Here is a 12381-nt window from a genome sequence, read left to right as displayed (position 1 = left end):
CTAATAGAATATAAATAACTTTTATTTATTTGAATAAAATTATTCTTTAACATTTGTACAAGAAGAACACGTATTTTATAAAAATTTCCTTAAAAATATTTAATTGCATAAAAATAAATTTATCTCACAAAGTTTTAATTTGTTTTTGGTATTTTAAACAATCAGAAATTTGTGTAACAAATCGAAACAACTTTAACTATTGCAATCATTCTCTAATGTCATTAGATATCCCAATTTTTGTACCGAGCCAAATCATAATTCTTATAACACACGCGTTATATATAAATTTTATCAAATATTCTAAACAATGCGCTTTTAATTTAAGATATACTTCTCTTACAGCGAAACCTTGTTTTCATTTTGCGGGCATCACTGTTGTATCTTATTTGTACAACTATATTTAGTGTCTTTAGTGTCATCTACTATTTTTGATTTTAGAAATACCAAGTAATTGTTAGCAAATGGAGGCGAATTGTGACGACGACTATTTTATCATTCCATCGGTATGTACTTACCGTGATTTTTTAGAAGATTCATTTAATGATTCTCTTGGTGATAAGTTTTTTGAAAGTAGGTAGACCAATTATCTGAGATAGTAATAATAAAACTTTTTTCTTAGAAATGAGGCAGGAAATGAAAGAAAATGATTTAAAAAAGCAGAAGGATGTATCATCATTTAACAACAAACCGTCTGTAATGAAGACAAATAACACTGAGAAGGAAAATGTTGGCGAAGTATTTGCCAAACGAGAAAATTCCTCATCAAAAATTATTACTAAGCAATCAGTACCTGGTTCAGCAAGACTTCTATCTGCATTTGCCAAAACATCTTTGAAATCTGAAGTAACCAAAACTAAAGTTGAATTACCCTCAAGAAGAAGTGCTCGATTAGCTCAACCATATATTGAAGAAAGTAAAACCGATAACAAACAACTACCACAACCAATATTACCCACTATGCAAACAAGAGGACGTAGTCTGGGTCCATCTATCAACAAAATAAATTCAATTGGGAATAATGATTTAAGATCAACTAATAGAAGAATTTCAAGTTTACTGCCTAGTAATGCCGTACCAACGAAACCTGTAAATGTTGCAGTTGCTCCAAAAATGCCTGCACTTACAGCACGAGCAAAACGGGCTACTAGTGAACCACCAAAACCGGATAGGTCATCGAGAACTGTCTACAATCTTCGACAAAATGTCCAGAAACCCGACAAATATGAACCACCAACTATCCACAGAGCACCATCAAGCATCAGACGTTCTGTTTCTAGAGAGCCTATCTGTCTTTCACAAAGACGAGCTAACTCAGTTGGTCCAAGTGATAGACGTCCTCTTCTTCCTAGTCAAATTATAGCTCCCTCACCATCAAATACTAATTCAACTCCGAAAAAAGTTGGAGTTGTAACCAAGGAAAGGATTATGGCCATGGTTGAAAGATTATCTCAACCTAAAAAAAAACCAATCTTGCCAACCATTAATTATTAGAAATAAATAACGTTTTAAGTGTTTATATGTTTTTCTACTTACTAATGTTTACACTTTTTGTAAATAAAATTTTACCAGATTTTTGTTTTAATAAGAATATAATAAAAATTTTCTCGCGCTTTGAGACTTCTTTATATTGGTAAAGAGTGCCTTCAAGCGTGTTATTTTTTCTTTCTTTACTTAAATGATGAAGGTTGATATCAAAGATAGGGATACATTATACCGTCTTATCATAGAGTAAGTTAATGTTTTTTATAGGAAAAAAAATTTTTTTTTAATATTTAGACAATTATTATATGATGGTTATCAGCAAGTAGCAAATAATTTGTTTCAAACAATTGGTAATACTGGAAAATTGCCTCCTCCATGTAACAAACTTTTTAAAGTTGTTCAACATTCATTACATGATGGAGAATTAAACGATGAGGTAAATTTCGATGAAGAAATGGAAGATGATGAATATTACCAAGGGTATCCAGGACTTGATTTAGAATATGATGCTGATGTTCCAGTTAGTAGTCCAGAACCATCACTATATGAAACAATATTTTTAACAACTCATAAGGGACCTAGCCGTGCTGTTGCTTTTAGTGAAGATGGAAAATTAGCTGCAACTGGATCTCAAGACTGTACTATTAAAATTATTGACATTGAAAAAGTTGTAATGAAAGAGTCAGGGAATTCTGAATTTGATGCAAATCCTGTCATTAGAACATTATATGATCATTCTGATGAAGTAACTTGTTTAGCTTTTCATCCAAAACAACAATTACTTGTTTCTGGTTCAAGTGACAAAACATTAAAATTTTTTGATTATGCTAAAAGTGCCGTTAGGCGAGCTATGAGATCAATCACTGAAGTTGAAAGATTAAATGCTATATCCTTCCATCCATCAGGTGATTATATTGCAGTTGGAACAGAAAATAAAGTACTAAGATTATATTCAACAGAAACACAACAATGTTGGGTTTCATTACAACCGTTAGATCAACATATTGCAGCTATTAAAACAATAGATTATACTTGTACGGGAAATTTACTTGCATCTGGGTCATCTGATGGTGACATTAAAATATGGGATGGTGTTTCAGGAAGATGTATTGAAACTTTTCAAAAAGCACATGATGGTGATGAAATTTGTAGTGTTCAATTTACTAAAAATGGTAAATATATCTTGTCTTCTGGTTTTGATTCAGTGGTAAAACTTTGGGAACTATCAACAAATCGTTGTTTAAATGTTTATCATGCTCCTGGTTTTAGTAGTCAAAGGCTTTCTGTTAATGCTGAATTCAATCATACAGAAGATTTTATTCTGTTTCCAGATGAAAAGTCGTGTAATTTAAATTCGTGGGATTCCAGAACAACTGAGAAGAAAAAATTTTTACCTCTTGGTCATACAGCTCCTGTAAGAAAAATGAAGCATGCTCCAAATATGGCTATGCTTATTACATGTAGTGACGATTCTAGGGTACGTTTCTGGTACAAAAAATACAAAACGAAACAATATAACCAAGAACATATCTAATTGAAAAGATTATTTTACATTGATGAAAGTTTTAAATGAAGAATTGTATAGATCCACGACAACAAAAAAATGTATTATTCTAGCAGAAAATAAATCTTTTTTTTTAATATCATATATTAAATGACATTTTTTGGATTAGGAACTATTTGAAATGAGTTGTTTGTTTTATCATCATTTCTAACGGAGATATAACTAAGATGAAGAGTGTTTCTAAAGTATTAATTTTTAACCATTTTCTTAATACTTATATTAAGTTGACTAAAATGATCTTTATTAAGAAACTTGACAGCATTCAAGAATAAATAACAATATTGTTTTACTTGTTGTTGTTATATAATTTCTTTCTTGCTCATTTTTTCAATAAAAATAAAATATAATTTTTACTTTCAATAATAAATTATTTTTCTTTAATTTTTGTTTTTTTCAAAATCTACATGATTTAAAAATAAATTAAAAACGGTATGTAAATCTAAAAAAAACTTGTTTCAACATAAAAAAATGAACTCTTACAAATAAAATTTTGTTTTTTTGGAGTTATATGTATATTAAATTGTATTCTTAAATTGTATAAGTTATAAAAGTTTTAAAATCTTTTTTATTTTTATATTAAAACTTTACTTTTTTTTAATAGTTAAATTACAAACATATTATACTATATTTATATACTTTTTATAATTTCATTTTCATTTCTTTTATTTAATTTTTTTAGTTGTTTTATGATTATAGTTTTTCGGTCACTTTGTTTTGTATATTATTAAATAATTTATTTTTAGTTTTTATAATGTCTGATGACGGAGAAATTACTAATTCTTCTGAAGAAGTAAAAAATTCTAAACATGTGGAAAAAAAAGAATGTAAACCAGAATTAAAACCATTAAGTATTAATACTTATATGCCTCCATCTAGAATGATGGCAATGATGGCAAAAATCGATGATAAAAATTCAGAAACTTATCAACGTTTAAATTGGGAATTATTAAAAAAAAAGATTCAGGGAGCAGTAAACAAATTGAATGCGCAAAATATTGTTCCTGTGCTTCAGGAGTTAATGAAGGTTAATATTATTCGTGGAAAAGGTTTACTTGTAAAAGCATTAATTCAAGCACAAGCTTTTTCTCCAACATTTTCTAATGTTTATGCTGCTTTTGTTTCTTTGATTAATTCTAAATTTCCAAATATTGGAGAACTTCTTATTAAAAGATTAGTCATTCAATTTAAAAGATGTTATAATAAAAATGATAAAGATAATGCAAAAAAAATCTTGCAATTTATTGCTCATTTAACAAATCAAAATGTTATACATGAATTGTTATCTCTCGAAATACTTTTTACGCTTATGGAAACTCCTACAGATGACTCTATTGAAATGAGTATAACGTTCATTAGAGAAATAGGTATGAAATTAACAGAAATTTCACCAAAAGGGATTACTGCTATTTTTGAAAGATTAAGATCTATTTTGAATAATACTGACACTATTTCTAAAAGAATCCAATATATGATTGAAGTGTTATTTCAAACTAGAAAAGAAAAGTTTGCAGCTCACGTTTCTGTTCCTGAGGAATTAGATCTTATAGAGGAAGAAGATCAAATAACTCATAATATTTCATTAACAGAAGTTCTTGATCCTGAAAATAAGTTAAATTATTTTATGTTAGATCCAAACTTTGAAGAAAATGAAAAACAATATGATGAAATAAAAAGAGAAATTCTTGGAGATGACGATGATGAAGATGAGGAAGAAGAAGAGGGTGGTACTGTAAAAGAAGAGAATGAAGACGAAGAAAATAACGCTGATGAGAGTAACACTAACCCTACTCCTATGAAAATTATTGACTTAACAGATGATCAATTAACGGCTTTACGTAAATCTGTTTATCTTACACTTCAATCATCTCTAGATTATCAAGAAGCAGCTCATAAACTTTTAAAAAATGAATGGAAACCAGGTCTTGAAAAAGAACTTTGTAATATGATTGTTGATGCGTGTGCTCAACAGAGATCATATGAAAACTTTTATGGAAATCTAGCGGCTAGATTTTGTAATTTAAAACAAGAATTCCAAGAGTGTTTCGAGGAGATTGCAAAAGATGCTTACACGAATGTTCATCGGTTTCCAATTACTCAATTAAGAAATGTTGCCTTTCTTGTTTCACATCTTCTTTTTACAAATTCAATCAGTTGGGATGTTTTAAGTATAGTTAGATTAACTGAAAAAGACACTACTCCAGCAGGGAGAATTTATTTAAAATTTGTTTTTCAAACTATTGTTGAGAATATGAGTGCTGCAAAGTTTTATGAAAAAATGAAAGATCCTGAAATGGCTCATATATGGAAGGGAATTTTCCCCCGAAATAATAGAGAGGATATCATGTTTGCTATAAATTATTTTACAATGATTGATCTGGGACAGCTTACGTTAGATATGAGAGAAAGATTAAAAAAATTAAGCTCTTAAAATTTCGATTAACTGGTTTTTTTATTATTTAATATTTTCTGATTTGTAAATATAATTTTCATTTTAATAAATTGTATTTTACCTAATTATGTTGTAAATTTTACAATTCTTATAATGTATAATAAAACTTTGTTTTTAAAATAAAAGTTAGAAAAAAAAAACACAAAGTATAATAATTTTTTAAAACAATATATAGACAATAATTTTTAGTCAACAAAACTTTATTTTTAACAATAAAAGGGTAACAATTGATGAACTCCAAAACCTTAAGCTTGTTGTTCAGCCTCAAAATCTTTTTTAAGTTTTCCAAGGAATGCTTTCTTTTCAGCAGAGGTTTGGAAGCGACCATGTCCAAATTTGGATGTTGTATCAATAAATTTAAGATTGATCTTTTCAAAAGCAAATCTTTTTTTGTGAGTAAGAAGAGATTTTCTTAAAGTGATAACTCTCTTCTTTGATCCCATACATGATCCACGAATCATAATAAAATCTTGATTGACGAGACCATAATGTGGGAAACCTCCCTAAAAAAATTAATTATTTATATTTTAATAAATTAAAAATTTAGTTGAAATGTATAACTCAGTACGCGGCAGTTTCCTCATATAAATTTGGAATTGCTAAGCAAATGACATCATTGTAATAACAAATCAACTGTAGGAAAAATAAACCTACCATTGGGTTGACAGACTTTTCAGTCAAATCGAATTCTGTAGCACCATTGTTCTTTCCTTCAGCGGTAAGGCATGATTTGCCAATTCTAAAGACCTTCTTGTTCATCTCAGTTCTATGATGGTAACCTTTCTGACCAGCACGAGCAACGGTGAAGGCAACACGAGATGGATGCCAAGCTCCGATACAAGCGACTTTACGAAGACCTTTGTGTGTCTTTCTTGGAAGTTTCTTTGTGTGCCAACGAGAAGTGACACCCTTGAATCCTTTACCCTTGGTAACTCCGATACAGTCAATAAGTTCATCTTGGCTGAAAACTTGTTCAACTGGAATTTGTTTTTCAAGTTTTTCTTTAGCCCAATCAACTTTTTCAGCGATGGTTCCTCCATTAACTTGAATTTCCATAATATGAGCTTTTTTTTGTTGTCTTTTAAGAACCTTCATTTGGGTATGAGCAAGAACTCTGATAGAAGAACAGTATTTCTTCATCTTTTCAAGATCAGATTCGATACTCTTCTTACCGACTTCATCTTGCCATTTTTTGGCATACTTAGAGAAAGCCTTCTTCTTTGAACGATACCTAGAAAATAAGATATGAGAATTCGTTACAGGGCTTTGGTAAACAGCCCGAAACATAATTCTCATTCCCTCGTAACAATAAATTGTCATTGGAGAGTTATCTTTTATCATTATCATCTCTCATGACATAAATCAGAGGAGAGGAAACTTCATTAAGAAGACTGACCAAAGATTGGTATTTAAATAACACCTCAACAATTTTGGAAATGAGAATCTGAAAGGCTTTAAATAAAATAAAAACATACCAGCTTTTGTAGAATCTACGTTTGCAGTCTTCAGACAAGTGTTCAGCAAAGACAGTTTTCAAGACACGTGGTCCACGTGGAGTGTCGATGTATCCAACAATTCCGAAAATAACCATTGGTGGAGTTTCAATAATGGTAACGGCTTCGACAACTTCTTTTTTGTTGACTTTAGAACCTGGCTTCTCAACTTCACGAACAATGTGAGACATACCAGCCTTGAATCCCATAAAAGCAGTAAGATGAACTGGCTTAGATGGATCATCCTTTGGGAAAGCCTTACATTTACCGCGATGTCTTCTTGATCTTTTTTTTGGAGTGAATCCCATGGATCCATGACGAGGAGCAGAAAATTTCCTGTGAGACATTGTAACCCTAAAAAAAATTAAAATAAATATAATATAAATATAATAAAAAAATTAAACACGAATATAAATATAAGTAAAAAATGAAACTATTTAAAATTTTAATATTAATTTCTATGGGATAGTTTACTATCATTTGGAATAAAGAGTATAATTACAAGTATTCTTTTCAAGAAACATTTTTGGTAAAATACCTATTAAATTTTATTGTGTTTTAATATTTTAAGCCATTCTTTTTTATTTTTGTGACATAAAATTAAATAATATTTTAAAATTAAAATGATACTGTATGAATTAATTTTAAATATAATATTAAAATGAAGTATTGATTTTAAATGTATATCAATTGTGCAAATTGGTAATAATTGAATTATTAATAATTTAAACATAACATAAAATTTTATTAATAAATGACAAAATTTTTTATCAAATTGATTTTTTTTTCATACGTTTTAATTTGTTTTTAAAAAAAATAAATTTAACATAGTATACTTCAAGTATTTTATTATTTGTACTTTACAATTTTTTATCTTATTTATTACAAAAAAAAAATTAAGAAATTTCATACTGTATTAATAACCAAACGAATTAGGATAATGTATTTAATGTCAACATTAATAGATGATAAAATAAAAAATTTTATACAATCATATGTACGTTTTTTTTTTTAATTACAACTGTAAATTAATGAATACCTCCTCACATTCATTTATTAATACTTTCAATTGTATGTGTCATTAAATTTTTATAGATAAGATATTGTACAAAATTCTTCAAATTAAAATTGTAAAACATACTTTAAATAATCAAGAATTAATTATCAATAAATATTATCTTATTTCATGTTATTGATATGTGTTGTTTTTGTATTTAACAAAAAATTTCATATATTCATATGATTAATTATTATCATTATTTAGGAAAATAGAATTTTTTTTTAAAGATATTTTTTTTTTTATTACTCTAATATTAATGAAAGATTGTTTATAAAATTTATATATAAAAATTTAATTTAATTTTTTTTTCTATTTTTGTAATATATTAAAACAAAAAAAAAATAATTAAGAATAACAATATTCTAGAATGATTTGATAGTATCAAATATAAATTAAATTAAATTTTATATTATGAGTGTTATAATAAACTAAACAGATTTTTTTTTTATGTTCACAAAAAAGATAGTCAATAGAGAGTATAACAGAGAAAAATTTTCTTCATCTTAATAATTACTTTTTAACGACTCTAAAATGAGTTAATCATTTGTTACGCTATTAAGATTTTTGAATGTACTTTTATAAAGAATATACTGCTTTTAAATATTCTTAATTATTTGCCATACGTCTAATTGTCGATTTATTTTATACATATATATATATTACTATAAATATAATTAAAGTATCCGAAATAAAATTAGAAATCCAAACCCTTTATATATATATGTAAGATTTATTTGATATTTTAACAAAAGTAATATTATTATTATAATTTGGTATAAAATATTGTCATACATTATATTAATGTATAAAGCTATATGTTCATTGTTTTAAAATGATAATAATAAAATAAATTTAACATAATTTAAATATTTTCTTATATATTTAAAATTTTTTTTTATTATAATATAACAATTGTTGTTTCTAAGACTGTTTCTTAGTAGCATGAATTTTTTTTATTATGTTTAATGATTTATTTTATTTTTATATGACTACTTTAAATATTGTTTTAAAATGATATTTCATAAAATGATAATTATTTTAATGTTTATATATATTTTGAAATTGGTACAAATAAAAGATGTTTATTTATTTATAATTTAAATAGTTTTTTTTATTTTAAACTGAACATTTTTATGTATAAAAATGTTAATTCTGATTTTAACAATAAACACTTGAAAATTAACTCTATATAGTAATTTTTGGAATTTTTTTTTTTTTAAAATTATAAACAGTCAAACATTAAAATATAAATTAACATTTACATTGTATCAATGATAATATGTTAGTTGATATTTTGACTGACCTTCTAAATTGAATGATAAATATCATGTAATTAATATTGTTCTTGTATAATTAAAAAAATGTCTTATATTATTTTCATTTATAAAATATTTTATCTATTTTATTTATAATATTGTTTTGTAACCTTTTGTAAGAAGTTTAAAATTTTGTATTACATATTTTAATTATTATTAAAAGATACCTTATTTTCAAGATAATTATTTGTTTTATTTTTTAGTTTATAAAAAATTAAGTTGATCGTGTAAATTTCCAGTTATTAATGCTTCAAATAGTAATTGAAAGATTGTTGATTAATTTTTTTTTTATATTTTCTATTTGATTGTTTTGAATGAATTTTTAAGACAGTATACTTATAATTATAAAGTTATTTCTATATATATACATAAGGTATTATAATTATATATATCTATTTATTATTATTTATTTGTCAAATCATATTAATATGTAAATAAATATAAAATTAATATGTTCATTTTTTTTATCAAATATTTTTATTATTATAATATTAATTGGAAAACAATATATAATTTATGACAAACCCATGATTTTATCATTATTACTAACTTTAAGTTTAACTGTATAAACATTTTCCATTAAAAAAAATTCATTTTTTCCTCTTATAATATATTGTTTTAATTTCAAATATTTGATTTACATCATCAACCTAAATACTAGGCCTTTTTTTTTGGCTTTGTCATTTAAAAAGACTACAAAATAAATGTTTATTTAAAAAAAATAAACTGAATAAAGATGATTTGGTAAATATTTATGATTAAAGATTAAATTAAGGCATAAAAAAATTTAATATTTAATTATTTAGGCATTATATATAATATTTATACAAAGGCTATTCTTATATTATTTTACTATTATAATAGAATTGTACATTAAACTTTTTGTTAAAAAAAAAAAAGTACAAATGCTATGATTGAAGTATATTTGTTAAGAATTTTTTATTTAAAAATAAGTTGTTGTCAAGAAATATTTTTTTTTATTTTTTTATTAATAGAAATATTTTTAAATATCTAATGATATATGAGTCATTCTTAGGTAAAAATAGAGTATTGGTTTGTAGTATGATAAATAACTTGACATCAATTTTTATTATTCAATCATGTGAATATACAATTGAAAATAATATTAAAAAAAAAAGACTTTATTTTAATAGGTATGTTGAATCAACATTTATATATATATATATACATATGTATTGTTTATACCATTACTATACCTTAAATATATCTACATTAAAATAATATAATTTTATATATTAAAATAGATTGATTCTACCATAACTAGTTATAAACACTTGAATGACTATCTGAACATAGGTTATTTATCAATAGAATAATGTAAATTAAAATTTGGATGCTTATGAAAGTGAATCTTTAGATAATCTATTGTTCATTTTAAATTCTTCTAAATTTTCTTTTTTGTATATAGTCAAAACTTTTAAATAACCTTCCTTTTAATGTTTATAATACCAATTAAACAATTGATTTTATTTTTAAAAGTTAACATATATATGAAAAATGATATTTTTATATAAGTATAATATAATAATTTCATTAAAGAAATAATAATACAAATATAAAATATAATATTCTATTTTAATTTTAAATTATTTGAAAAATTTTTAATATACAATATTATATCTTTTTATTAATAAAAATTTAATATATATTATTATATATTTTTTTATTTTCTTTAATAATGAAGAAATATATTTTTAAAAAGTCTTAAATAACTTTTATACAATTGTAAAACAATTTATTTTCTAATTTTTGATGATTTATTTGCATAGAATATAGTATAGTATAAAAAAAAATTTTTGAACAATTACATATTATATAAGCTGTTTAAACTTATTTAACTTTTTTTTTTAATGGTATTTCTTTATAATAATTATATAAATTTTTAAAGCTAATTTATCTTGTGAAATACAAATTATTTTTTTTTTTTGTTAAAAATTTTTACTTTTTTTTTTTTTAGAAAACTTTCAAAAGTGACTTTTAAATAAATTAAAGTTATGTTTAGTAATCTAAAATATTAACAAAACATATGCTTACATAAATATTATCATTGTATTTATGTCTTCATAGATTTTCCATAAGTGTCGAAATTTTTAAATTTATTTAGCTACTTATATAATAGAAGTACTACTATTTATCATTTAATATTTCTTCAATGTAAAATGATAGAATAATATATATATATAAATAAATTTATAAAATATATTATTAATATTTTTATATTGTAGTTACCTTATCTTAATTTTCAATGATAAAAATGTGAATGTAAACATTTATAATAATTTTACCATAATGTTGTCATAGTTAACTATTTTAACAGCTTAAGCAAATAAAATTTTGTACTTTTACATGTTAAATTTTTTTTTTCCTAGACCAAGAAACTAAAAATAAATTGTTGTTTTTTTTTGTAAAAAAAAAAAGAAGAGTAATACTAATAATAATAAATTGTTACAAAAAAATCTAAAAGTTTATTTAATTATTACTTAACTTTAAACCTTATCATTACTTTACTAGTATTGATTCTATTTTTCCATATATTTATACTAACAACAGGCTTTTAGTATTACATTTTGCCTAGCAAAAATTTTCTTTTGGCAGTAAGCTATTTTGTGTAACATACTTCCGAAATATATGACAACAGCGGTCAGTAACTTTTAAACTAGTTATTTATTTTCTTTTTGCTGTTTTTAATCTTAGGGGATCTTTTTTAATACAATGCACAAAAGCATTTTATTTTTAATATAAATAATTTTTATACATATATAATATATAAGATTTGATGCTTTTTCCGTTTTTATTTATAGTAAAAATTATAAATATTCAATAGATTGTTGCGGAGATAATATTTTGACCTTAAATAATACTTATTACTGATAACTAATAATAATATTTTTTTTAATTATAATTGTTTTTTTTTTGTTATAAGTTTAGGATAAAGTGCATTTGTATTGTTTCTTTTAATTATTATATAGTATATATTTAATTGAATGACCAATACA

General features: G+C 24.1%; 4 protein-coding genes across 4 annotated transcripts; 3 read left to right on the top strand and 1 right to left on the bottom strand.

Moving 5' to 3' along the window:
* Positions 1 to 461: 461 nt before the first annotated feature.
* Positions 462 to 1491, top strand: SRAE_2000183400 (Hypothetical protein; the record flags this gene model as incomplete). The annotated part of the gene is made up of 2 exons (XM_024652832.1): positions 462 to 570; positions 620 to 1491. The coding sequence occupies 2 exons, from the start codon at positions 462 to 464 to the stop codon at positions 1489 to 1491; spliced, it is 981 nt and encodes a 326-aa protein (XP_024506369.1).
* Positions 1492 to 1675: 184 nt separating this feature from the next.
* Positions 1676 to 3016, top strand: SRAE_2000183300 (CstF-50; the record flags this gene model as incomplete). The annotated part of the gene is made up of 2 exons (XM_024652831.1): positions 1676 to 1728; positions 1777 to 3016. The coding sequence occupies 2 exons, from the start codon at positions 1676 to 1678 to the stop codon at positions 3014 to 3016; spliced, it is 1293 nt and encodes a 430-aa protein (XP_024506368.1).
* Positions 3017 to 3797: 781 nt separating this feature from the next.
* Positions 3798 to 5474, top strand: SRAE_2000183200 (Pre-mRNA-splicing factor CWC22 homolog; the record flags this gene model as incomplete). Its single annotated transcript, XM_024652830.1, has 1 exon — positions 3798 to 5474. The coding sequence occupies one exon, from the start codon at positions 3798 to 3800 to the stop codon at positions 5472 to 5474; it is 1677 nt and encodes a 558-aa protein (XP_024506367.1).
* A 266-nt stretch (positions 5475 to 5740) lies between these two features.
* Positions 5741 to 7335, bottom strand: SRAE_2000183100 (60S ribosomal protein L3; the record flags this gene model as incomplete). Its single annotated transcript, XM_024652828.1, has 3 exons — positions 5741 to 5998; positions 6150 to 6726; positions 6971 to 7335. The coding sequence occupies 3 exons, from the start codon at positions 7333 to 7335 to the stop codon at positions 5741 to 5743; spliced, it is 1200 nt and encodes a 399-aa protein (XP_024506366.1).
* Positions 7336 to 12381: the final 5046 nt, after the last annotated feature.

Source organism: Strongyloides ratti (genome assembly GCF_001040885.1).
Source record: "Strongyloides ratti genome assembly S_ratti_ED321, chromosome : 2".
In the NCBI taxonomy this organism is placed as follows: Eukaryota; Metazoa; Nematoda; class Chromadorea; order Rhabditida; family Strongyloididae; genus Strongyloides; species Strongyloides ratti.
This window is presented reverse-complemented; position numbering and strand designations above follow the sequence as displayed.